The sequence below is a fragment of the Perca flavescens genome, chromosome 2 (assembly GCF_004354835.1).
Source record: "Perca flavescens isolate YP-PL-M2 chromosome 2, PFLA_1.0, whole genome shotgun sequence".
NCBI lineage: Eukaryota > Metazoa > Chordata > Actinopteri > Perciformes > Percidae > Perca > Perca flavescens.
Genome location: NC_041332.1, coordinates 27,625,742 through 27,653,474, shown reverse-complemented (window position 1 = coordinate 27,653,474; position 27,733 = coordinate 27,625,742). Strand labels below are relative to the sequence as shown.

The 27,733-nt window shown below is 43.5% G+C and overlaps 1 protein-coding gene across 3 annotated transcripts in view; it reads left to right on the top strand.

The window, feature by feature from the left end:
- The window catches only part of bnc2 (basonuclin zinc finger protein 2), a 167,963-nt gene that overhangs the window by 66,268 nt on the left and 73,962 nt on the right, over nt 1-27,733 (top strand). For 2 of the 3 annotated variants that reach the window (XM_028591079.1, XM_028591104.1), the window contains exon 2: nt 6,342-6,701. In XM_028591079.1, coding sequence (XP_028446880.1) covers nt 6,342-6,701 — 360 coding nt within the window. Of the gene's footprint in view, nt 1-5,331; nt 5,377-6,341; nt 6,702-27,733 lie in introns of those variants that run through there. The other variant, XM_028591086.1, reaches the window with a different exon arrangement.

Below are 27,733 nucleotides of genomic sequence, written 5' to 3'. Positions count from 1 at the left end.
GGAGTGCAGGAAAGGTAAAGCAAGGGAAACCAACAGGTTGCTGTAGGGTTTGCTGTAATTTGGTGAGAAGAACAATGGATGGTCAGCTCGGTGCCTGCAGGGTCAAAGGTGCAGATGTGTACTGGATATGTGTGTGTGTGTGTGTGTGTGTGTGTGTGTGTGTGTGTGTACAGAGTGGGAGCAAGGGAAAGGAGGATAGAGATCTCAGCAAATCAGCCCTGCAGTGCAGCTAACTATGAAATTAAGCAGCGTGATTGACTTGAAATAGGTGGTCTCCCTCTGCGTGGCCTTTGGGGCTGCTATTAGCCGTTCCATAGACAAGTGTTCAGTCAGGACTTTCATCAAGGTCTATCTGTGTGTGTGTGTGTGTGTGTGTGTGTGTGTGTGTGTGTGTGTGTGTGTGTGTGTGTGTGCACACGTGCGTGCGTGTGGCTACACATGTGCACTAGTGTCGTTGGCGCTAATAAAATTGTAATTTTCTCTCCTGACCTCATAAGTGAAGTTTTTGCTTCTTGGAAAAACAAAACTAGCACTTGGAGCATTTCATACATAACGTGTTATTAGGTCATGAATTGCCAAATAGACATTAGCAGATTGTGCTCTCAACCATTCATCTTTTTTTTTTTTTACAATAACTCTTAAGAAGACGCTCCGCTGGTGTTTCTTTTTTCCCTAATTTTTTTTCACAAAGGTGCACTTATTAGTAAAGGCCAGATTGCAGTGATCAGTGACACAGACAATCATGTGGCTGTCTATCGTTTCTCTCAGACCTTTCGGTGCCCTCGACTGTGTCTCTATACGTCTTTCACCCTGTCTCCCTCTCTGCCGTTATCACAAGTGGAGGGCTGTTCCTGTCTGTGTCATATGATGTCTTGTGGCCCTTTAGTGGTAGCAGAACAGTGACAGTTCTATCCCTGTGCCATCTGATCGACACGCCATTCCTTGTCACATGCACTGTTATAGAGTGTGTGTGAGCAGTTCTGTATGACCATAAATCGGGTCCCTCAGCCATGTGCTTATGTGTCTACTGTACAAAGGCTGCACTCACTCTTTTGGAAATGCCAATTCCCACCAGTGAAAAACCATTACTAGTATTGTTATGGTGTGTTAATTTTAAGTAATATGACCTCAAAAGAACAAAAAAATCTCAGAGCTTTCAATCTGTAAAAAGTTTGGATTACAAAGCAGCAGACCAGTTGAACTCTAGATGTTTCTTTCACGTAGCAATCTGAAGTGAACCAGTGTTCTCTCGCTGCGTTCGAGAAGCATCCTCCTCAGCAAAGAGACACTCATCGACATTTTTTCTACTGGCCTTAATCAATTGTTTCTGCAGCACATAATCACCATTACTGCACAAATGATGTTGTTCCACGTTCCTCTCTCTCTCTCTCTCTCTGTACCTTTGCTTCTGTCTTTCCATTTGCCCTTGTTTTAGAGTGTAAAAGGCCAATTTGAGATGGGTTTTGCTCTGTTGTGATTTCATTCCATTAAAAATTATCCCCCCTGTAAAAAAAAAAAAGAAAACAGAAAAATAACACAGAAGACAAACATCTTAATTATGACGTTTTGATGATAGCTACATCTGTTTTGTGCTCACTGTTTGCTTGAACAGGTTTTCTTACTTTTGCATAGAAAATGGAAAGAAAGGTACTTTGCCTCTCAAGACTTAAGAGCATAGAAAGGGGAATTGGTTTTCTTGAGACTGTCGCACCCAATTTCTGGGCTATTTGACCCATTAGATGTCAATGTTTGGGAAACAAACAGGCAGGGCTGAGTGGCTTGAGGGGTATAGTAATGTGGGATTGGTGATGGAGGGTGCCTTATGAAACACACTTGTAGCTTACAAAAAATGAAAAATGTTTTAAGTCTAACTTTACTCTGTGTACTTCTTTTACTCTCTTTTACCTGACATGCTCTGCAGGCTTTAGTTTATTTTACATTACATTATTTTACATTAAATTATCTTTTTAAACTATTAATCTGTACTTTACCAATTACATCTTGTACACTTAACTTGGAGCATTTTACAGCCATTCACACCAATTAAATAAATTATACTATTACATCACATTATTATACACCACCGAAATTGTTATTATATAAAGAGACAGTTAAGAATTCAAGTTCAAACCTTCATAGTTAAATGCACAGAGGAGAAGTTGTACTGTCACACACTTAACAGACCTCATTGTAATTAGATTATAAACCAAGTCTGTTTCCTAGCCAGAGCTGGATCTTGCTACATATTTACTGTCCATTATGCTGCGCGATTTTTACACATTTTTTCACCTTTGTTGGCCCTTATTAAAAAGATTTGTTTACAGAGATTTAAATAGCTATCTTTTTTTTTTTTTTTTTTTTCTATTCTCTACAAAAGGCATGGACTAATGACATCCCCCCCATCAGCATTTCCTGGATTGGGGTAATTTATACATTTGGGTAACATTCTCCTACAATTCTGACTCTGGAAATTTAGGCTTTGCTCTGTAACTCTTCAATCTTGACAATCCCCTTCTGGCTGCTTGGATTGTAAGATTGTACCCCAGACTGCTTGTGGAAGTCACTGGGGACTAAGGATGCTATGGCAGAGCTTTAACCTCATACACACACTTGTATTGATCCATGCAAGCCTCAGTGACTGTTGCTACAGAGCCGGCCGCACTCTGTCATACAGGGCTCCCCCTGTCACTGGTCAGTGGCAGCTAAGGAGTACTGCAACACATCACACACCAGTATCTAACCCACACCCATCAGCCTCTGGTGCTAACACACTGCCACCAACCCTGACCTCCCCTCCTGCCTCACCCAACCACCCTCACTCCCCCACCCCCTTTTTATTTCCTTCTTTCTCTACCTCACTTTTCCTCTAATGAGTTGCAACACTGATAACGAGCCTGATGATCTTCCATTGATTCGGCTATCACTTGCTTGTCTGGTAATTGATCCGTAGCTGAGCCTCTAGTTAATTATATGGGCTTCGACATGGACCCCTGCCCCGGGGGGAATTCTCAAGTCCTGCACAATAATAGTTTTAATAAAGGAGCCTGTGAATCCCCTGCATCCTTTTTTTCTACTCTCTTCCTGCTTCCCAGCATTTTCATCTTTCTATTTCCTTCTTCCTCCCAGTTTCCCTTTTAAACTTCTTCATCTCGGTATTTTTACTTCTGTGTCTCTTTCTCATTTCCACTGTCATCACGGCCATTACCATCAGCAGCGGCAAAGGGGAAGGAAGGGAAAGGGAAGAAAAAGAGGGAGAGTGAGCAATATTGGCTGAGTCCACTCCTCCCTCCCACAAATAACAGCCATTAACCAGCCAGGTCAGAAGCTGAGCCACCAGCTTGACTTGAAACACTGAGTGCCACTCGAAAAAAACACAGATTCGCACATTTACAGACGAGGGGGAGGAAACGAGATAGAGGGAGAGAGGGGAGAGCTGGAAAGCAAAAAATAACCTCGGCTGCTAAATTGTCACTTAATATAATTAGCCTTAGCGTTTCAATAAGTTGCTAAGAGCAGAGCGTGCGGTACTTGGACAGGAGGTGACACACGCTTCTGACAGGGTGCAGGCCACTATGCAAAAGATAGATTAAGAAAAAAAATAGAATGTGTGTGTGTGTGTGTGGGGGGTAAGAGAAAGATAGAGCGAGATAAAGAGACCTAGAAGTGCTGAAAAACATCACAGGAGACAAAAGCAGGAATAACATTAAGGCAGGGAGAGAGAAAGAAGTGACGATGTAAATTGAGCTTAAGACAAAAGACATATTTTCAAAGTGGTAAAACACACACCGTATACTTTAATCTCTGCTCGCGGAAACCCCTTGTACATACCAGTAACGGCCGGTGTGATAATCTCAGCAAAGGTTAACAGTATACTGCCATTAGTACATCGTACAAAAGGCTTTTAACAGACAACCAAGCAGCTGTCTGCAGCAATTTACCACAAAATTTGAAGTGACTTTATATATCAGAAGCCATTTAATGCAGCCGGGGAAAGAAGTTCTCTGTCTGTCCCGCTCTCTTTTGTTCCTCGGCGGCAGAAAGATCACAGTGACATTTCCCTCACGCTGCGGACTCAGGCACCTAGTCTGTCATTTCTCTAATGATGGTGGGATGAAAAGACTGGGGTGGAGAAAAGGGGATTTAAAGGGAAGAGAATAAGGAAAGGAGGAGGAGATGGGGGGGGGATGTCTTCATTGTTTGAGACATGTCCTATGCTGTGTCAAAGGAAGAATAGATATCCTTCCTCTTTTTTTAGTTTTATCCTCCTGTGTGTCTTTTTCTCCGTGTCTGCCTCCCTTTACTCCTCCATCCCTCATTTTATTCCCTTACCTTTGCTGCTGTGGGGACCAATTTGGCTAAAATGGAACCTCTTCCTCATTTTTTTCTTAATTAAAATCTGAGAGCCTCCGCGGGTGGGAGGGGGAGTTCCTCCGTGTGTGTGTGCCTGCCAGTGTGTGTGTGTGTGTGTGTGTTCCTATGCATGCTGGTGGCAGATTGCCTGCGTTCCATTAGTCTTTCATTAGAGTGGGAGAAAATCAAACAAAGGCAGCAGATTTTTTTAGAGATAGAAGGCTTTTTTTTGTTTTGTATTGCCACCCTACAAAAAGATTCATTCTCAGCTGTGATGAAAGAACATTTTTGTTAAAAACAATACGACATTTTCAAATTGTCAAACAAAGAAACAAATAGCCTACTTGATAACAATCTGCAACGGTGATGCTTCTCTTCAAGATGTTTTTCCAAGGAAAAAGCTCTTTTGCTAAGCAGCGTGTGCGTGTGTGGCGGGATGGTCCCTCAGGGGAACTAAGTTGCTCTGAGACGTGCCGGCCGCTCGCAGCGCAAATGATAATAAGGCAGGGGGACAAACGCTCCCTCCACCTTACCCACGCTTGCCCCCACCTTCCTCCCCCTAGCAGAGGAGGGGTGTGTGTAAGTGTTTGTGTGTGTGTGTGAGGAAGCGTGCAGCGCGATGTCATTGAGCATCTCAGAGTGGAGCGGCACAGTTGACTCAGTTGAGCCTGCACCGGGCCGACACACACACACATGCTCACTCGCTCGCTCTCACAAGCTCTCGCTCTCTCGCACACACACATACATACAGGCTCAGGCGCTCAGTTCAGTTCCTCAGCGGCTGCAGCGGAGTACAGAGGAGTCAGAGAGAGAGAGAGAGAGAGAAGCAGGGAGAGAGGAAAGAGAGAGGACAGGCGGCACAGACGTCGAGCGAGGGACACAATCTCATAGAGAGATAGAGAGAGATAGTAAGGGAGAGAGAGAGTAAGGGAGAGAGAAAGGAGCAGGAGGCAGGGAGAGCTGGATAGCTGGTGGCTCACTCCCACATCTCATCTTCACTTTGCTGGGACAGGCACAGAATTGATGGTAAGAGACATTCATGCATTTTATTGGCTCAGCTGTTTGCTTTAGAAGACGCTTTTCTTGGGACTTTTTTTAGTATTTGGAATCATTTCCTTTTTTTTTTAATACATTTTTGAACACAGATTTTGTGTGAAACAGTTTATTTATGTTTTGCAATTACGGTAGTTGTTGGCTTGCTGTTTATGATTAACAATATAGTATACTTTTTATATTTAAGACTCACTTATCACATTAGAAACAAGAATTAATGACAGATTTGTTTTTATCCTTATTTGTGCATGTGTTTAGTGTTGAGTGTGCTGATAGCAGCTCACAGGTTGTTCAACTTTTTCCCTACTATGTTTCTGAAATTTCTTCAGGCTGATATTAGAGCACTATCATATCTGAATGTGTGCATGCAGGTAAATGTGTTTCATTGTGTGTCTGCATGTAACTGTGTTTGAGTTGAGTCCATGTACAAAACGACAGATAGATTAAAGCAAAAAAAAAAACTGAGGCCACAAGCAACAATCATGCACCCCTCCTCGCTAATTCCCATAACCCCCCTTTTTTTCTTTTACTCCATTCTTGCTCACCTTCTCATCAGCCCCCCTCCTCACCTCCGTACTTCTCCTCATCCTTCCTCACCTCAAGTGCTCCGCTCATCTTGCCCTGTCCAAGATGAGGCCCCTGAGGAAATTCACTGCAAGCCCTCTTTTCGCTCTCTCTCTTCTTGAGAATTAACTCTACACACACTCCTCCACCCCCAGAGCTGCCAAGAAACCTCACACACACATCTACTCCCTCAACTCCCTTCTCACTGCTATCCTCCTCGAGAAGCAGGACCAGCGCAAGAGGGAGAAAAAAAAAGGCAACACGACCCCAAAAGAACACACCTTCACTGACTTTTTTTTTTTTTCTTCTCTCCTCCTTCACACTCCCACATCCCTCCTGCCCTCCCTCTCTGTCTCTCCCTCTCTCTGTCCAAGTCCAAGGAGGCAGAGTTGGATGTGAGAGGCAGTAAGTGCGACATAGTCCCACAAGAGCCCAGCACGGACCCGGAGCCGCCCAGGCCACCTCCAGCTAAGGCTAACCAACCCACCGGCACCGCTGGCGTTTGCACGAGCATCCCCTCCAGTAGCCACAGTAGCAGCAGCACCAGCAGCAGCAGCAGCAGCAGCAGAAGTGGTCTGGGTGGCATTAGCATCGTTAGCAGCAGCGCTGAGGGAGCAGGCGAAAGCTCCATGCAGTTCAGCACCAGACCGCCTAGTGCTGAGCAGCCGGGCTTCATGGGGACATGGCAGCAGCAGAGCACTGACAGCAACCTCCTCTACAGAATGTCCCAGCAGGTACGTCAGCTCAGCCTTATCCCTTCATCTCTGCCTCTTCTCTCCTTCCCTCTCTCCACGTCTTCAGTCTATATTCAAGGACCAAACTTTTATATTTCATCTCTTTGATGTATGTTCAGACATTTGCTGTTGTGATTCTTACCACCTCTTGGTTTGTGTGTGGAAAAAAGAGAGTGTTTGTATGTGTGTCAGTAGGTGTGTGTAGTAAACTAGGGGGTAGGGGTGGGGTGGGGGTTGCAGGCAATGTTTTTGTTTGTGATATTTCAAATTCAATTTTGGAACTTTATTTCCCCACTTTTGGAATATATCCGATTTGATGTGTCTTTATGTTGTTGTTCTACACACACCGTGCCTGAAAGTGTTTTCATTCATGTAGCCTCTGTGTGTGTTGCTTTTATTCATTTTCTGACCCATAAAATATCCCAAAAATAGCATATTTTGTGTATTTGTAAAAACACACATTTTAATGCAAAATGCCCACAATATCGGATAATTCATTTATTTCACCGTTTGATGGATTATGCCTTGTCCGGATTTGTTACGTAATTGGTCTGTGAGCGGTGTGGAGTTTAAAAACAAGCAATAGCAGTGTTTTGGTAACCTCAGTGCCGATAAAGACCCGGGAAGGTTCACCCCTCTGGGACCGGTTAATTGACTTCATGTGGCCGAGGCAGGAAGCCCCTCGCGCGGCTACAGAACAGCAGAGGAGCCGTGAATGAACACATGGAGAAGTCATAATGATAACGGATAGCCTGCACCGGCTGAGGAAAGTCCACATTTCCTCCCGACATTACTCGCCTGTTATCGTGGTTCTATTTCGTATAGGCTTCGCCCTCTATGCTGAATATCGCTCTTGTTTAGAAGCTTTTAAAAAATATATATTTTAAGCAGCTCCCAAGTTAGGACAAGAGTTATTTTTAAGGGTCGGGGGATTTTGTGGTTTCGTGGGATAAATGTCAGGTAAGGAGAGGGAAGAGGAGTGAGAGTTTTGTGCAAATGTGTGTGTGTGTGTGTGTGTGTTCGTGCGTGTGTGTGTGTGTGCGTCCGTTCGCGCGCACGTGTGTGAGGGGGAGACAGTAAAGATAGAGGATGGTTGTTAGGTTGCAGTTAATCATAGCGGGACCTGCAGGCTCTCCGTACCATGCACATGCTGTTACACACTCGGGCCACAGTGGCTCTTGCGCAACAGCCGCGGTTCTGAGTGTGTGTGTGTGTAAATGATGAGAAACTTACTCTGTCACCTTGACGAGATTAACAGCCCGTAAATATTTTTAGCCCTAGCCTATTTATTACCTCAGAGGTGTAATCGTGAAAGGGTAAGGGTGTGTTGAGACTAAAACATCTATATGTAATAACATTTTCGATATTGTTGTGTTTTCGAAACAAACCCCCTTTTCTGCATTTCACTTCACAGCCATATCTCTACCAAAGATGATTTTTTTTTTTTAAATGAATTGCATCCCTGCTCTTTTCATTCAACATCTATATTATTAGGCCTATAATTTTTTTTACAAGCCGCTGTCCTTAAATGTTCCCAAAGAAACGATTATAGGTTACAAAGTATTGATACGTTTATTGGAAGAGCCGGGTGTAGGCTATACAGAGAGGAGAGCGCTCTTCTTCTCTCCTTCTCTCCCGGTATGAAGCAGGTGGATGGGCCCCTGCGCTCAACATCTGCTGGGACCCTACGTTTGCATCCCCAGTCCTTTTTACAAATGCGCACCGTTGTTTCAATATAATCAGCTGAGGGACTCGCTGTTATTTATCCTTCCTCGCACCACTTAGAAGACATCTTCCCATGTTTAGTAGGCATGACATAAATTCTCCGAAGGAAGCCTGTTCCTTGACAGACTCGCCTTCTTGGAATCTAACAGATAATGACTTTGTGTTTGCCGAGGCTGGCGCACCCTGGGGTGTTGGAGGAGAGAAATGCGTTATGGGCTTGTGTTTCAAAATCTCCACTACCTCCCGTAAAGATCAACCTGGTGACACGAGGGATGCGGTATTTTATTGTTGTTAGTCCGAATTATATTTCCATCTGATCGATGGAGACGAAGTGCGTTTAGGAGAGATGCGGGTGCATGTGGTGAGTAGCAGGGCATCAGCAAGCCCAAACATTTGGCAATACTTGAGACATTCCTTGTAAAACACACGAGCGCGCGCGCGCACACACACACACACACACACACACACACACACACACACACACACACACACACACACACACACGCACGGCAAGGCTTTAGAAATAAGAAAATATCACTTTAACATGAATGCAGACATTTTCCTGCCGGGATTGAAATGACGTAAATAAATTGATGGTTAACAGCAGGTGTCTGATCATCTCGCTGCATAAACATCAGTGACCGATGAAAGTAAAGAAAGTAAAGCGGAGATTTTAATTATCAAATTATCAATCAGGAGATCTGATGTTTTTTTTTCTTCTCTTCACGGTGTTTTATAACAATCAAGTCATAAAAAGCAGCACCTGTCTCCACCAGCGTAAAGAAAATGACCTAAACAAAATACATGTCAATTTAAGAACGAATGTCACCTCAGAATTAATTGATTTTCTTTTTGATTGATTCCTGCATTCAAGACATTTCCATGTATTTTATATTTCGGCTGTAGCCTACTTGTGAATTATTTCAGAATGAATAAATTCATGTATTTCCATATTTACTTAGGCTAGATGGTTTCAAGACAATGAAACATTTCCCCCAGAACATTTGGCTAGAGGGGATGCTGTTACAAATTGGAGAAACAGATGAAAAACAGAGGTGAATAAAATCATTTTTCTTATGTTTTATTAAGTTTGGGGAGTTAAAATTGCATATTGATAACGTATCTACATGCAATCGCTTTTTATTATTGCGCGTTTCTCTAAACTAACGAATTTAACAACAGTGGCGATTAAGGAACAGCTGCCAGCGAGTCATTTACACCTTTCATAACAGGCCTTAATATGCTTTTAATCTTTGGAGAAACTTTTTTTTTTTTTTTTCAAGCCACATAGCAGTAGATTCACTACCTTCATAATCCACGCGAGTGTCAGCCGGAAACAACACGAACAGCAGGCAATTTAAATGAAATCAATGAAATGGATTCGATAAATACTGCCTATTTTCTCAGCTTCCTAATGTTCAGAAATCGGTGCACATTTTACAAAACACTGCAAGAGGGAACTTTCACAATAGTTTTTTTTCATGGAAACAAAAAAAATACAAACATTAATTAGGAGTTGAATTATTTCCCAGGGATTACGCAGTGATAATATTTGGAGCCTTAATTGACCCGCTGCTGTACATGCGTGGCTATGAATATCGACCCTTGCAAGTTGAAAACCCCGCAGTTAAGTGATACTAGGAGCCTAATTGGTTCATCAGGGATGATTCCTCCACAATACAGCAGCCGCAGGCCGCGTCTCTTTTATTTATTTATCATTTTCTTTCCCGCTTCATGTCGGAGGAATGTGCGAACCACTCAAGGATTAGAAAAGCTTGTAAAAAAATAAATAAAAATAGGTGCCTTAACCTCCACCCGATGATCTGGTCTGCCACCCAGTCTTACAGCAGAGTTCGGAGAGAGAGAAAATAAATCATGGTATGTCTTCAATCTAAAACTATCTCTAAAATGGCCTCTTCCTTTTCTTTTTACAAGGGTGCTGTAACGCGGCTTCCTTTGAAGTGCGACAGGTCGACTATGGGCCGAGACCTAGAAGAGGTACAGTGGCATCACGGCTTGCTTCTGTCTTCTCCATCTCACACATATCAATACCAGGCTTTATAATGTGGACATACAGTAGGCCTATAAAATAGATGCTGAATTTTAGACAATAATAATATAAACATTAATAATAATACATAATAATGCATTCTTTAAATTTTACATGCATTTTGGCTGTTTCTAAAAATAATTATTTGAATTTGAAATCGAAACCTGACCCACAAGCTTGCATTTTTTTTCCTTTCCCTCACAGCATGCATTTGCAAATTTAAGATCCTTAAAAACTATTGAATTAAGATAAAAAGCTGTAAAAAGGATTGTAATAAAATCTATATTTATAATTTTTTATAATGTTCATTTTTTTTCCCCACCTTAATGAAAAGAAAAACGCTGCAGTGATAGTTTAAAATGTCTGTTTTTAATAAAGTATCAAATTGTTAAACAGCGTAAAGGCTTTTCGGCATTAATAACATATGTCAGCTTTATAGTTATTTACATAAAAAAAAAAAAATCCCTCCTAAATATCTACTCTGTATTTCTAAAGTCTGGCTTTTGTTCTTAATATTTTCTCATGTTTTCATGTCTTGTGTCATGTTTAAACTTTTTGTTTGGTTCAGTTTTGCAGTCATACTGGTTGATTTTCCCTTATTTATATATTTCGTCAATGCAGTGCAGCCTATACAATCCTGTCTGTATGTGTTAAACCTCTGAATGCTGTTAGCTCTCTGCACATGATGACAGACGTAATAGTGGAATAACATGCTCTGCTTTGTTGTGTCTGACTGAAAAAATGAGGTTGATATTATCCTCTTCAGTGCAGATCACAGAACGCGCTAATCTGCCTATTAACACACTGATACACTTACAGTGGTAAGCGTGTGTGTGTGTGTGTGTGTGTGTGTGTGTGTGTGTGTGTGTGTGTGTGTGTGTGTGTGCGTGCGTGCGTGCACACGTTTTACACAGTGGGGTACAGGCATGTTGCATACATATGTGGTGCATATACATTGCTTCTTGCTATAGTGTGGGACTGGGAGGCAGTGATTTGATGCATATGTGTAGAATTATCCACAGTCAGTGAATGTGTGTGTGTCTGTCGTTACACTCAACTGTTATTATTTCCATGTCTGTCTTTGATGGGTCGTTGCACACAGAGCATATGAATGCCTATACGTACATGTATCTGGTGTCGTGTGTGTGTGTGTGTGCTCTGACACTGGAGTTTACATATGTGCATGTGTGCATTAAGACGTTTGTGTCTGTGCTATTGCCATTTATTTTTCTGAGTGGGTGGCTAAAGACTCATATGCCAGTTGTGTGTGCGTGTGTGTGTGTGTGTGTGTGTGTGTGTGTGTGTGAGAGAGAGAGAGAGAGAGAGAGAGAGAGCAGTTTTGTGGGTGTGTCCTCTCCCTTTGAGAGAGTGTGTGTGTGTGTGTGTGTGTGTGTGTGTGTGTGTGTTTCTGTGTGTTGGCTCTGGTTCCATGTGTGTGTGGGTGCGAGGTGAAGTGTCTCTTGGCTGGCCTTGGCTGGAGAGCTGGAGGAGAGCAGAGGTGAAAGAGGAGATTTGCAGAAAAGACACGCACCACTTCCCCCATTACTACTTTTCTTTTTCTTCTTCTTCTACTACGTCTCTGTCTCTCACTGCCTCTTCTTCTCTCTCTCACTCGCTTTTCCTTCCTCTTCTTATTCCCCACACCTCACCCCTCTCCTTTTCTCTCTCTTATTCTCGGCTATCTTTCCTACCTAAAACTGTATCTCCACCACCAGTCCTCCACATGCTAAATCACATTGTTTTATTCTAAAGCTACTGTCTTTATAGAAAGGGCCTTTAAGATCGAACCTGTGTAACAAAGGGCCACTTTGGGCGTTAGGATTAACACTCATAATAAGACACAAGGACAGGTGGCAGAAGGAGCACATTGTTCTTTCAATAAGAGGAAGTGACTGGGTGTGCCTCTCAATCAGCCTGATTGGAGAAGGTTTAAAGCTACTTCTTCACCACAACAAATCCCATAGCACCTGTCCCTCACTGTAAAGTTTTAGTTTGCTCTTACACTGTTTAATGCAATTATTGCTACTGGCCTTTTTGAAGGGAAAAGATAACATAAGCAGCGCTGAGAAAGGCCACTGTGGTGTCTGTCAGCGGGCATCTCTCTTTGTGTCTTTGTGCATATGCAGTAATGATGATGTGAGTGTTTCCTGAAGGCAGCATTATTCTTGCAAGAGAGAGCACAGAAATGGAAGAGTAAGATTGAGTGGGAAGGTGGCTGCAGTAACTTGTATATTTACTGTACGTGTGTGTGTGTGTGTGTGTGTGTGTGTGTGTGTGTGTGTGTGTGTGTGTGTGTGTGTGTACCATTAAGAACCCATCTAGTTTGACGGAGTAGGAGGATGTACAAGGTCCCATTCATGCTGTGGTCCCCACTATATTTACCCAGGCACCAACTAGGGAGATATGACGTCCGCAACATTTTTTACTTTTAACTTGTTTTAACCGGCTTTCTTAAATCTGTTTTTATTTGCTTGCCACCAAGCATGTCCTTTAATTTTTATTGAAATCTGAAGAAACAATAATATAATTTGTTTCCCTGTTACATTTCTCTCTTACATCTACAGTACATTTTAACAGTATTATGTTTAAGTGGATAAAAATCAATTTCCATTATTTTAATTCCATCATTTTTTTGTGGGGTTTTGTGGAGTATTAAAATGTCAGACTGTTGAGGAAACCCGTCAATATGACTCCTCATGCAGACCCCGACGTTCTCCTTTCTTTGCCTCACCATTTCTTCCTATAATATCCTTTTTATAAAATTCAATATTTACCCTTTTATCTTTATAGTACATGTATGAACAGCCAAAAAAAAAAAAAAAAAATTAAATCCGCCCCACAAATAACCATGATCATGTGTGTCCCAGGTCATACAGTAACCTCTGTAGCCGTGCAGTAATGCCCTGCAGGACCAGTGTTATGGGTAAGCACTGACCCTGACTCTGTGTGCGAGACCCGGGGCAATCAGCGATCAATAAGCATCATGTGAGCATCACTCACGGGTTCCATGTCAGCTGTTTCCTGTTTTTCCTGAGGAGACGGCCACCTTACTGCCATGGTGAATGCCCGATAATGGGGAGGATACAGAACGTAGAGACGCTATCATGAAAGTCAAAAGGCTTTCTTTATCATATGCCTGGCAGGGCAGCGTGTTGTGCGTTCTGAATGTGTGTGAGTGTTGAGGAACGATAGAAATGCAGAGCCATCTGCTCTGCTCTTATCAGAGGGCTGAGTGGTGAAATCTACTATAGCTGAGATTTTCCCAGGGACTTCTTTTAGTCCTGTGTGGGCATGTGCATGTAAAAGGAAAGGAATACAATATGTATTTCCTTTTTTTTTTATTTACTGTTATGCGAGTTGCTCTCCACAAAATAATCAATAAAGTGGTATTCTGAATAGAATGATGTGACATTAAGGAAATTCACGTGGCATTTTTGGCTGTTGGTTTGATTTGTTTTAAATGAATATAGTGTTCAGTGTGGCAGACGAATATGGGGTTTAATAAACTTAGCCTTGTGTATGTGATTAGACCCTCGCGGCACTGAGAAAATGATGTATAATATTCCAAATAGAAGAAATACATACTAATTGTATGGAAAAGTGTACATTTTCTCTTCATATTTTTTTCACATTTATGTGTTTGTTTTTGCAGATCCATTGGATATATTTTAGTTTAATCAAATATGTATATTTTTCTGCTGATGGCTGTTTAAGCAACTGAACACTTAATACTCTGTTTTTCCTTCCTTCATTTTCCAAATTTCTTCTTCCAAAAGAGAGCTGTTAGTTATTTGTCTTTGGGTAGTTTCCTGCAGTGGGGAGAAGTCAACGGTGTGAAGAGGAAGTGTGTGTTTGAAGGGCCAGTCGCTCAGGATGTCACCACCCCGCCACTGGCTAATGAGGGGGACATAAGCAGCGGGCAAGGGCAGCAACACACACACACACACACACACACACACACACACACACACACACACACACACACACACACACACACGGTAGGAATGCAGCAGCTGTCACCAAGGTCTAGGCAGTTATGAAAGGGTTGAAGTATAATTGCGTCTTCCCTGCGTGTGTGTGTGTGTGTGTGTGTGTGTGTGTGTGTGTGTGTGTGTGTGTGTGTGTGTGTGTGTGAGTGAGTGTGAAGTGACAGTACCCGGGGTCGAGGGGGAGTTGAGAACTGGGAGGGGCCCATGTTGGCTTTGGTGACCCAGAGATCGCCACCGGCAGCGAGGATCATCACACATAATTGACTTAAGTGAAAAGAGAAGGAGAGAGTCAGAGGAAACATATATATATTTTGCTGTAGTATTTTAAGACATGGCCATATGGCAGAGACATTGTTGTGAGAGTCTGTTCTTTCCCGTCCTGTATCCAGAGGAAGGTGACATTAGGTGTGACCTGTGCTAAGTGACAGGAACTTGGGCAAACTTTCACCACGGCTTCTCCCTTTTCCTGTTATTCCTCAACTCCTGTTATTTTGTTATCCTTGGAGCTGTGCCAGAGCAACGGGCAAATCGACAGCCTACTATTTTTACATCCGTCTTAAGGACCCCTGTCTGCTCGCTCTGCCTGCCAATTTTCCCCATCAGCAGTGGCAGCGAAGAAGAGCTCTCAAGGCACCGAGCCTTTCATTTTTCTGTTGGCGGTGTGGATAATGCTGTCACTGTTATTTGAAAAAGCACTCAGGGTGAATTGCTATTATTATTGTTAAAACTGTCATCATCATCAGGCTTATTTATGGTTACAGATAATTATGGTAATTTTGTTCAGGGCTCACAGTTGACTCTATCTCTTTCTTCTACTAATCCGTTGTACTGTGTTGTGTGTGTGTGTGTGTGTGTGTGTGTGTGTGTGTGTGTGTACTGTACATTTTCGATGTGCTGGCAAATTACCAAAGTTGTAGTGCAAAGAAAATGGTTTTCCAACAGGTAACTGTGAGTGATTATGTCTGCAGCTCACATGTGAGGTGAGGAGAACTTGTGTGCACACAGGCAAGAATAAATATGTTACATCTCTTAATGCATACGTTGAACTCTGTGGCTTTTGTGTGTGTGTGTGTGTGTGTGTGAGGGCAAGGACAAGAGAGGCTCTCCCCCCCACTATTTTCTGTATCATTTCTTTCTCTCTTCCATGTTTTACTCTCCGTCTATTTCTTCACTCTGTTCTGTTCCGTCTCCAGCTTTCCGTGGAGATTTGATTGCTAGAGGCCCAGGGAGGATTTTAGGGAGGTTCTGGAGAAGGGAGGTTAATGGTACAGGCTGTGGTAGGCTTGTAGCCAACACACACACATGCGCGTGCACACACACACACATACACACACACAGTCCTCCAGGCAAAGATACCTGCTTTCACACACTCCTATTATGTCTTTTCTTTATACTTCTTCATGTTTAAATTGCTTCCTAACTTGTCATTTTAACTCTCTGAAAAAACTTAAGTCTAAACTCATTTTTTGTGCTACTTTTTGTTGTGAGCAAAGTGTTAAAGCAACATGTGTAAGCGTTTGTTTGTGCTCTCTGCTGACTTTGTAAAGATGTTTGCGCTGTTGGATTAATAACATTTAATGGCCACTGTTAAATGCAGCTGCCTTGGCATCCCACAGCTCATGTTTTTCTGGCAAACTGAGACTCTGGGTGGCTTTTTGTTTGTGTGAGTATGTGTTGTGTGTATATACGCAGTGCAATGAAATACCACAGTGTGTGTGGGCTGGATGGGAAAGGCATTGTATGTGTTGTCACTGTGCATACCTGTTCAGACTGCTGAATTGAACCTCTCTGCATGTGAGCCGATCACATACTGAGCAGCATTGCGCTTCACTTTCGAACAATCTATATTGTCAATTAAGTCACAAATGATCGAATTAGCCTACTGTGATACACATCAATTGGTCTGACCCTGTATCCGCGGCAACCAGCCAGGGGTGGGAGGCCACCATGCATGACCTCTGGCACCACACATTGTTGGCCGTCCACCCCTTGTGACATTCATTGTGCGATTGAAGTGACGGTTTCAGTCTTTCAAAACAGGACAAAGTGAGAATTCTTGTAAAGAAAAAAAGCTCTGTTTACAGTGCCTTAAAATATGGGTTGTTCACACACACACACACACACACACACACACACACACACACACACACACACACACACACACACACACACACACACACACACACACACACACACACACACACACACATATATACTTGCTTTCTCCATGTTGATGTTTTCCCTGTAAATGACCTGAGCTGCCTCTTCCATTGTCGGGAAACGCACTCAGCGTTAAGTGCTTTGTTGGAGCACTGTTTGCTGCATGATGTGTGTGACTCTGACTGGCATTTAATATTTTATGGCATTTAATCCATTTGATATGTTTCCTCCAAATACAAAAAAAAAATACAAAATCTGGAGCTTTTGTTTCCTTTATCCAGGCCATTACTTCACAGCTTGTTGATCAGTTTAGATTTGTAAAGGGTCGCAACGAGGGATTTATCACCCAGATTTACTGCTATTTTTCTGCACGACCATAAAGCTGATAAATTTAGCATCTTGATTGTGGCTAAAACGGTGCCTCATGAGGGCAAAGGTGATCCTTTGAGCCTAATCAATTGGTGACCAGATATAACTCAATAACATAAATAATACAAATATCATAAGCAAACGGCTGTGAGATTTATTGCAGTAAAAAAGTGAAATGAGAGCACTTAAAAAGCAGTCAAGTTTACTGGATGCAGCAGCAAAGAAAGATAGCGCATTATGACAAAGAAGAGGAAAAGGGGCCAGCAGCTTGTGCATCAGTCAGAAGGTGAGGAGGAGACTCTCTTTTAGATCAATTGATAATAGGCTGAAGTCACAGAGGCGATTAGAGGCGTCGACTTGCCTGTGTTGTAAATGCTGTCAGATCTGTTAAAGGAAGCCTAATACCTCTCAGGTTGAAAGCTGTAATAACATCAACTGCAACTGGATCCGCAGGGAAGTGCAAGCGAGTCTGCGTGTGTGAGTGGAAAAGGAAGGAAGACGAAAGTGTTTCATTGTGTGTGTAAGGTCTAGGTGTGTTTGAGTGTATATGCGTGGTATAAAGCAGCAGCATCACGCACAAAGGCCAGAGCCGCGGGGTTGCTCCTGGCATTTTTTCGGCCACCAGATGCCTGTCACTGCTTTAAGAAGAAAAAAAAAAGACCAGGGGATGAGGGGGAGAGAAGGACAAAGAGGAGGGTGGGAGAGAGGGGGGAGCACCGCTGTTCAAATCATGTCACGTAGCACTAATTCATCCAGCCTCATTAGAGAGAGGGAAGGGACCAGAGGGCCTCTCTCAGGACAGGGCCCGGGCTCAAAACACACACACACGTGTACACACACACACACACACACACACACACACACACACACACACACACACACACACACACACACACAGCCACACACAGATATATGCATACACTCATTGTCTCAGTTTTTTTTCTGGCACATACTTACACACAGATGCAATTTCTCTCTTCCTCAAACACTCAAACACACACACACACACACACACACACACACACACACGTAGACATACATACACAGATGACACTGGCACATGGCGCAGTGCGGGGGCAGTTTGGGGAATAGAAAATTGCCTTCTCAGGAAGGCCCCGGCCAATTAAGGACCTGACCGTATTGAATGTCAAGTGTTAATTTAGGCTCCCCCTCCTTCCCTCCCTCCAACCCCCACCCTCACCCTTCATTTCCCAGCAGTGGTGGTGGGGGGTAAGGAGAAGGGGAAGGGGAAGGGAGTGCATGCGTGCGTGTGTCCCAGAGATGAGCAAATACATGTCAAGCCAAAGTTGATTGCCTGCTCCATATTATGTGTCGCAGGCAAGTGGCAAATGTGCTCCCTCCTTTTAGCTTCTCGTGTACCCCCTGAGGGACGCCCCGATGGTAGGAGGAGGAGAGAGGGAGGATTAACTGTACCGCAGTGATAAGAAGGGGGGGGGGGGGGTTACACTGGGGAAGAAGGGGGAGAGCAAAGGGGACAGACAGGGAGAGAAGTAGAAAGAGGGCACAGGGTTTGTTTGATCTCATAGGACTGGGTGGTGACTTTGATAGTCTTTTAATTGCCTTCATTTTCGCAGAGGTGATGTCCCTGGCAGTCACTCTCAGAGTAAATAATTTTAAATGGAGAATGAATACATTTTCTTAAGAGTTTAGAGAGCCATTTATTAAAAAAATAAATAAAACTCTATTAACTTTATGAGAAACTTTAAATGATGTCAACGCGATGGCTGTGCATTACACTCACAACCGTTGGCATGGTCCAGGGGCAGACAAGGTTGTTTGTGAGTTGGACTGATGGTAAATGCCCACCTCCTTACCTCCATGATCTAATAGACATCCACTTAGTCTTAATGGGCAGATTCCCTTTCTCCTCTCGTGATGACTGTTGCACTCTTTAAAGGTGGAATTGCCTGCTTGTCTTTCCTATCACCCCACCCCACCCCCCCAGCCCCACCCCTCCTTCAGCCTTTGTATCTCATGTTCACTACCTCTCTCCTAGGATAGAGGGGAGTATTTCTAACAAAATAAATATTAATGCATTGCTCGCATTTACACCAAAGCCAATTCTCCCGCTTTAGCCAGCCCTCTGGCAACATCCGTGAGTCAAAGGCTCTTTGTTTTACATTCACGTCAGTGTATTATACGTCAAAATGTGTGCCTGAGTTTATGTGCATGTGTGTGTGTGTGTTTGTGTGTGTCCGGTGATAGTAGTGATGTTGTGAAATTGAATAGAGAGGGTGAGTATTGATCATTTCCCCCTGTGTGTTATTAGTGCCTGCTGCTACTGACAAAGAGAGCATGAGCCACCCGCACAAACTGACAAACAAACACACACACGCAGAGCCATGTTTACTCAAGAAATACAGTATGTTGTTTGCATGTTTTGACAACCTTAATACATTGCATAAACAGGAGAAAAGTATACTTTCCTGCTACATAATATTTTATGGAAATATCAACATTATTGCCCAGAAGATGTGGTGGAAACCTGTAAAATTACAGCTCCTGCAGTGTTATGACAGACTGGGTTATGTGTCACTGACTTATATGCATCAAGGGTCTTTTCAAATAGACACAATTTTTGTCCTCTCAGCTCACACACACACACACTTACTTTATTATTACAATCTGTTTTGTCAATCTGCTGCAAGTGATGACACACTTTATGTTCACAAAGGTCATGGGGAAGTGTAATTCAATCTCTGATCACTGATATCCAAACAGCCATCCTTACAGGCCTCCAGGGCTGGGAGAAAGAGAGGGTGTTAAAGCCCAGTATAAGTGCTTTGTCTCTGGGTAGATAGTGATGTCTGCAGGGCCTCTGGAGCTCCAGTGGTCAGACAGGACTGAGAAGTCTGTCAAACCCTAATTGATCACCCTGACCTGGGGAGCTGAGGATAAAGGGAGAGGGGCGTGGAAGGATGCAATAGATAAGGCTAAAGGGAAAAGAAAGAAGGGAAAAAAGAAGAAATTGTGCGACCGGTGGCTTAATCTCTCTGGACTCGCCATTTTTCCCCTCTGGATGATAGATATAGCAGGCCTAGCGTGTGACACAGATGGATAATGCAGGCATCCGGGGTGATAGAGTTATAAATTAACACATTACTGGACCTTAATGTGGACTACTGTGGACGACCCCACACCAACATCATCAACCCTCCAGGCACACGCACACTTACACACAAACACGCCTACAGTCTCACTGATGCGTCGAGCTGCGCTCAGGGTGCGGATTGTACTCCTCAAGTGGCATTGATTTGTGAAAGTGCTGAATTAGCAGAAGTCCAGCTGCTGGCGCTTCTCTACTTTATTTCTTTATTTTTTTCCTTTTTTCTGTATTTTACCATTTCACTCTCTTAACTTCTCCTCCTCACAGTCTTTCACTCCTTCCTTGTTGCTCCCCTCGATTTGCTCAATTGCTGATTCTTCATCTCTTTGTGTTTCATTTTCTTCTCCAGCACTTTCTTGCCTCCTTTCTCTCTGTATGATTGACTCACTCTTTTACCCAACAACACACTTTTTGCTCGGTCACAAGTTCTCCTTGCTCTCCTCGGTTGGCCTGGCAAATGCCTCTTTCTATTTTCCACCTTTTCTGTCTCCAGCTGGAAGGTTTCAACTCAAAGAACAGTTGTTTTTTTCCTCTCCTTCTTGTGGCCCACACAATACTGCCAGCCAAAACTGTTATGTCCCTGACTTTGAGACTGGAAGGGAAGTGGTGTGTGTCGGGCTGGGGATTGGTATTTAATAGCCAGACATACAGAAGAACTAATATCCAGAGCAGCAGTAGCCTGCACATTGTAAGGCCACACACAGTGACAAGGTCCTGCTCAACTCGCTGTATTTAAAACTTTACCCGACTCCTGCAGTGCAAAGCAATGGCTTATACATCTACAAGCTAACCACAGTGAATTCCACTGGTGTAAATGTCATTTAACAACAAATGAGTGCTTCTGGAAACTGAGCAGTGTACAGTAAGGGTCACTGGTCCCTCTGTCTGCTGAGTATGTAGTGGTGTGTTGTACTTGGGCTTATGAGTTGGACAGACTGTCTGGCTTTCTGAGTCCGAGTCAAGGCCCCTAGCCAAGAGGTGCAGATTTGTTAGTGTCTGCTCCATTATCACCCGTCACTCTCATGGTTTGTTGTACGTGTGTGAGGAAGAGAGAGGAAGGAGAGTAAAGAGACTGTCCCCCTCTTTCTTGCTCGCTGTGGTCCAGCCCAAACAGTTACCATCTGGTGACCAGCGACTGACCCTTTTCTTGTCCCACACACACATAGACATATACACACTGAGTGCCGGACTGCATCCAAGTGATGAGTGAGTGACCACCCGACTCCCCCACCTCCTCCCCTGCCGAGTGTCCGTCTCTGCCAGACCTCCCAGGTCCCTCCCCTCACTGCACATGATTGGTCGATGAAAGGTTGATGGGCGACTGATCTGTCCACAGCTCCAATAAAATGCTCAATAAAGCACCGATCCGGCCACAACAGGGCTAATAGAAAAACGCCTAAGAGGAAAAAGCACCTAAAACACACATACACAGTACACACGGGTACACTCATACACACAATAAACAATTGTGGCCCAAAATAAGCGCATATCTCCTCGCTAGTTAAAACCATATTGCTGTTTGCTTGTCTTGTGCTGGCTTGATTTAGTTCGACCCCTTGTGCTACAGTCAGAGTGACATCTGGCGGTTTGATTTAATTGTGCTGTAATCTTAATATATATATTTCTTGTTCTGTTTGGAGTCCATTGTGTAAAACGGTAAGTGGGAAATTAGTGGAAACCATTTTGATGATGGATTCATTGTTTTAGCTCAGTCAGTTTTTAAGGAAACATGTATAGACACGGTGTCATAGTATCTTTGTGTTTTGGATGGTTGGTCGGACAAAATAAGAAATTCTGTAGATCAAACGATTAATCGCGGAGTTGAAAAAGTAAGTGCCAGATTAATTGATAATTGAAATAATTGTTAGTTGCAGCTCTAGTCCACGTATCGGACACAGTGGCCTTCAAAAAAACTAACTTGGAATAGAAAGAGTATTTGGTTGACAGGAAAGACCAGCGATTGTTTTTGTGTGTTTTGTGTGAGAAACAAGGGTGTGTGTGTGTGTGTGTGTGTGTGTGTGTGTGTGTGTGTGTGTGTGTGTGTCAGACACGACGAGGTTCTTTCATCAAGAGGCGTGTTGAGTGGAAAATATTGAGGGAAAGTTGACAAGAAACTGCTTTTCTTTCACAAGAGGAAGGGTCTACTCTGCCTGGGTGACAGAGACGTGAGCACCAAGGTCAGAGGCAGAAAAGAAGTGACACATGCATCACAGGGTTGTGACATGCCAGGGTCACGACAAGGGTCACTCTGGCTGTCGAGCGGGCACACACACTCATTTCCTTTAGCTCCTCTCTTGGTGTGTGTGTGTGTGTGTGTGTGTGTGTGTGTGTGTGTGTGTGTGTGTGTTTCCTTCAAAGGAAACCCTGGCCAGTGCAGTCAGGGGAACAAGGTTTGAGCGGAGAGCATGTCACAGGCAGGGCCTAATGCTAGTGTGATGTTGTGACTACAGCTCTCCCTTCAGGTTAAATGTAGCTAGGGGACAGAGAGATGTTGGGAGGGTCACTGCATGAGAGAAAAAAAAGAAGAGACAGGGCGACAGAGAGAATGTGTGAAAGCACAAGTGGACCATTTCAGCAAGAAAAACACTTAAAGTGAGGGACAGTGAGCGGGGATGGGGGGATGCAGCCAGGGGACTGAAGGTGGGAGGAGGGAGGTAGGAAGAGAGGGGGAGCGAGCGAGCGAGCGATGTGCGTCCCTCGCCTGAGGCTGATGCATTGTGACAGTCACTTAGAAGGATTTCACTTCCTCTAAACTGTGGCTTGCAGGAAGAAGCATAAGTTGGGACAATTATGGGCTGAAGGAGATATGACAGGACACATGGAGAGCGAGCCGCAGAGGGAGGGAGGAAGTGAAGCAAAGACTGTGTGTGTTTGTGTGTGTGTATACACTCAGGAACACAATCATATCATCTGCTTGCATTTGGCAGATTGGTCTCTATATGTACAGTACATATGCTGTCCAAATACTGCGTGTGTGTGTGTGTGTGTGTGTGCTCGCCTGTGGGGCCAGGGAGGGGTTCTTGCTTGGTGCACGCCAGGGAGAGCCGGCGTCTTGCTCCTCATGGTACCGTATGTTACCACTCTGCCTCCCTCATTCCTTCTCCTCATGTCTGTAACTTAACCTGGTGACGGAGGGTAGGAGGGAAAGCAAGAAAGGAAAAAATCAAAGTTGGATTTAAATGCTTCCAAGAAAACATGCCCTATTTTTTTCTATTCTTTGGTTGATTTCATTCCTTCCTGTGATTTTTCTTTTTGCATTAATAGTTCGCTCATTTGTGTCACAGCCCTGATAAGTGTCCAAAAAGTCCTTTTCGCTACAGTAGACTGTATGTATGTGTGCTGCAAGCTGTGCCAAGAATGTCACTGTAATTTGAGTGTAAGTGGATTCCAAGAAATACACTTTTCCTGTTTCATTGAGTCGTTTTGCTTTCAGCGCTATTATGTCCTTGGTGCGAGTGAGGTGCTGGTGAAATTGTCTTGGTTTTTCTCTGGCTTGTGTCTTTCTGCATGGCACCTACAGTTACAGTTCACCTACAGTTCTCTCAATTCTCTTTCCAATTGTGTGTGTCTGTGTGTTTGCACAGTGCGATAAATAATGGCGACAGCAAAAAGAGCTTTCATTTTGAAAAATGTACTACACTTGACCGCTCCGTGATACCATCTATTCAAACATAAACAGATAGATGTGCCTCTCTTCCTCTGTCTTTGTCTCCATCTTTCCTCCTCAGTTTTTATGTCTTCCCTGCATGTTTAACACACAAATGCACAGCTGCACAATGCTATATACAGAGCCCCTGTGTCACTCATAAAAGTGTATGAATTAAATCGACACCTGTTTCCTTCATTCTTAAAATTTGGATGAATTTATAGTTTTCCCAAATGCAGCTTTGGTAGCTAAAACAACAATTGGTTTCACATGGTAACCACCTACAATGCTGGTAGTTGCCACTTGCGCCTGTGAGATATTTGGTTTTGAAGATATGGATGAAGATATTTTGAAGATAATGATACCGCAGCCGCAAAGTGATGTGTAAACTAAGCTTAAGTCCTCTGTCCTCGCCACGTTCCCTCGCTGCTTTGCTCCCTCGCTGCTTTGCTCCCTCCTCATCAGTATGGCAGTTGCGTTTGCTGAGCTGGCTTTTGATAGCCTTTCGTTTGGTTTGGTCACCTGAGATTTGGTATTAGCTCTCTCTCTCTCTTCTTTTCTCTCGCTTTCCTTTCCTTCCCACCTCTCGGCGGGCTATTTTTTTTCAGATGCACCTACAAACTGGCTGTGTTAGGGAGTGACGGAGGGATGGATGGAGGGATGGAAGGAGGGAGGGGCACACTGGGACAGAGGTTGAGGGGTATTAGACCCCTGAACACAGCTGGGACCCCTACAATCAAAGAGATGGTAATGACCGTCTGCTAGCATTAGAGAAGCTGGGATGAAAGAATGGCCAACAAACCCACTGAGAGAGGAGAGTTTGGCACTGTGTCGAGCCTGAGCACGTAACAATCTCTGCCAGTCGTCTTCAAGGGACTAATGTGAGAGGGAGTGAGAATACATTTTGACAGATTTGATTTAGCAAACAATTTAATAGTAAAAGGTCCAGAATAAAATTCAATTAGGTTAGGGGAGAGTCATAACTTGCAAAAATAATGCTGTATGCTTTCATACAGAGATCAGCAGCTCAAACCAAAACAGTTTGTTGCCATGTTCAGACCAACAAAAGCACCGTGTCAAAAATGCATCCTCATTCATTTCAATGAGAGCACTGCATTGGCACAGGAGATGTCCAGACTCAACTTTTAATGCACTGCACCTTCAGCCTGTGTGGCCAATCAAATATTGTCATAGTCACTGTGATAAGCCTTCAGAGTCAAACTGGACTTCATAGATTGTATTTCATTTTCTCACCAGTACCCATGGCAACACGTCCACACCAACACAGTGCCTTGCCTTTTTTTTTTTTTTTTTTTTAAACACTTGTGCTATTTTTGGTCTGAACGCCTGCTTAGAAGGTTCTTAAGCAAACAAAAAGACGGTAGAAGATCCCAGAAGTTATGCAAGTTGTTATGTTTCTGTTTAATCATTGTAGCGTGGACCCACCCCTGCTTAGCTGAACCTACATCCTGGCTGTTATTAGCCTATAGGTAAAAAAAGAAGGGCTGCTTGCCATTCCTTAGTGTGTATTACCCATACCCCCTTGCAGCAGTCATGAACTGTGACAGGGGTCAAGAACGGCTGTGTGCAAAGCACTCCATCGGCTTTAGAGTCAATAAAGGGCTCATGTCTGTCCACAATCACCCTTATAGTGATGCATTTAAACAAGAAAGCAATGTGCATTTGTATGTTTGTGTCGTTTGAGCTACTAGTCAGCAGATTATGATCCATGTTGTGACTTGCGGAAGTTTCTCCCAAAAAGGTTTGAAGTACAGTAAGACCTCTTTACAGTGTATCTACACTGCAAAAACTAATTTGTCTAAAAGTCTAAGTCCATTTTTACCACTGGTAGCTGCAGCTCTCCATACAGTCCATGCAGGCTTAAATTATTTATCTCTTCTTACTCTCCCTCGATGTTGCACTCTCTCTCTCTCTCTCTCTCTCTCTCTCTCTCTCTCTCTCTCTCTGTCGCTCTCTGTTCCTCCCTCCCTTTTCGCCCCCCGTTCCTCTTAGCACTTGCTTCATTTGTTTGCTTTGAGGAGCTAAATCTTGTTTGCGCGTATTAATAAGTCAAGGCGGATTATCCCCCTCTACCATAGCCCCCGTAGCGTCCTAGCCCTCTCTGCTTACACTGTATTTGCGGCCGGGTGGCTCTGTTTGCAGAAACCCCCCAACATACCAGTGAGGCCTAGTGCACTAGGCTAATTAGATTAATTCCGAGGCCTATAATGATTGCTCGCCATCTATTTTTAATGACTGGTGCATATCAAAGAGTAGTAAAGCATGCTACCATCGAAGCCGGCTCCCACTCCCCCAGTGCGTCAGGCACTGTAGGGGGCACTGGCTTAGTGTCAGCATATTGCCATTGTGTGTTTGTATGTACAATTGTGTCACTGCAGGCTAAGAAAGAACATGTGTTCAGCTTGGCCTCTGCTCTAAAAAATAAAGAGAACACCAATAAATGAATAAGCATCCACTCAATGACATGACATTGTGATTTTTTGTGTGGTGATGACATACATGCTTCCAGCTGTTACACACGGCATACACATCTTTTTGTTTTATTTTGGAGGGACTGGAAAATGTAATAGACAGCTTATGTTGGGATATGCAGTTAAATAGATGCAGAACTAACTTAAAATCAGTATAAAGTAAACAGTATTAGTATAAAATGTTTTGCTCTATTACTCCCATCTAATTTTCTCTTTCAAAACACATCCTGTGTTTCCCCCTCTCTTGGAGTAAATCCAAAAGTAAACCTTCTTCATAGCATTAAGTATTTAGCCATGGCTTACACCTTGCTATCCATGAGCAAGTGTGTTCATCACCCCTCTTTATGCATTCGAGATGTTGCTCATCTTTAATAGATAAATCTAAGTCTCTTCCCTCTTTCTTCACCCCTCTGTCTCTTGGCCCTGTAAAAGGGAGTATAAATATTTGAAAGGCAAGCAGTTCAAAAGTGGGGAAAAAAGGGTGTTTAGCGAAACCATTTGGAAACACAAATCTGAAATGAGAGACTGTGAGGCGTAAAGGAGGGATGACAGGAAGGGCACAATAAGCAAAAGTCCTTCAGAACGAGCCCTCCATATGTATCTCTCACTTCTGATTTTCTTCTTCTGTTCCTCTCTCTCACGCTGAATAAATATGTGCAACTTACAAACTCTCTCACACACATACACACACAGGGTAGATTTCCATAAAATATTAAAGAAGGTGTTTCCTGTAATTATAGCACTGTTTGCCTCTGCCTCAAAGCCTGATCTGTAATTAAACAGGATTGCACACGCATTTGCCAAAGTAAAGCACGCACAAACACACCTCCACGCCCCCAGACACACACACACACACACACACACACACACACACACACACACACACACACACACACGCACGCACACACACACGCACACACACTAAGCGAGGTGCAGATTTGTGAGTGGATCGCTGTAAGTCATACTCTCTCATAACACATGCTCAAATTTGTACACACACACACACACACTCAATGGACTCATTCATAGACAAGTCCTCATACATATCAAGGCTTGAGCAAACACACACCTTCCACACACACACACACACACACACACACACACACACACAACCTCATTCCCACAAGGAAAAAAAATCAGGAGTCTGTAATATGCTATCTTTTCCAAACACCCTATTGTGATGTTATCTCCATAACTATCCATATATTGATCCACCTCCCTCCTTCCTCCTCTTTAATTCTCTCTCCATCTGCCCCCCTCCCTCCCACGCTTCACCCACCCAGCCCTTATCTAATCTGGCTATGCCACTAATGGCAGCCATTCCCAGCCATGAACAAGTGCCATAATGTGCTCTGGTAAGCCGTTATGATGTGAAATGACCCTATTGATTGGCTTGCATCCCCACTGACAAAAGAAGAAGTGGCGGCAGTCACTTATTACTGTTAATGAGCTGTGGGACGGGCCCTAAGAGGCA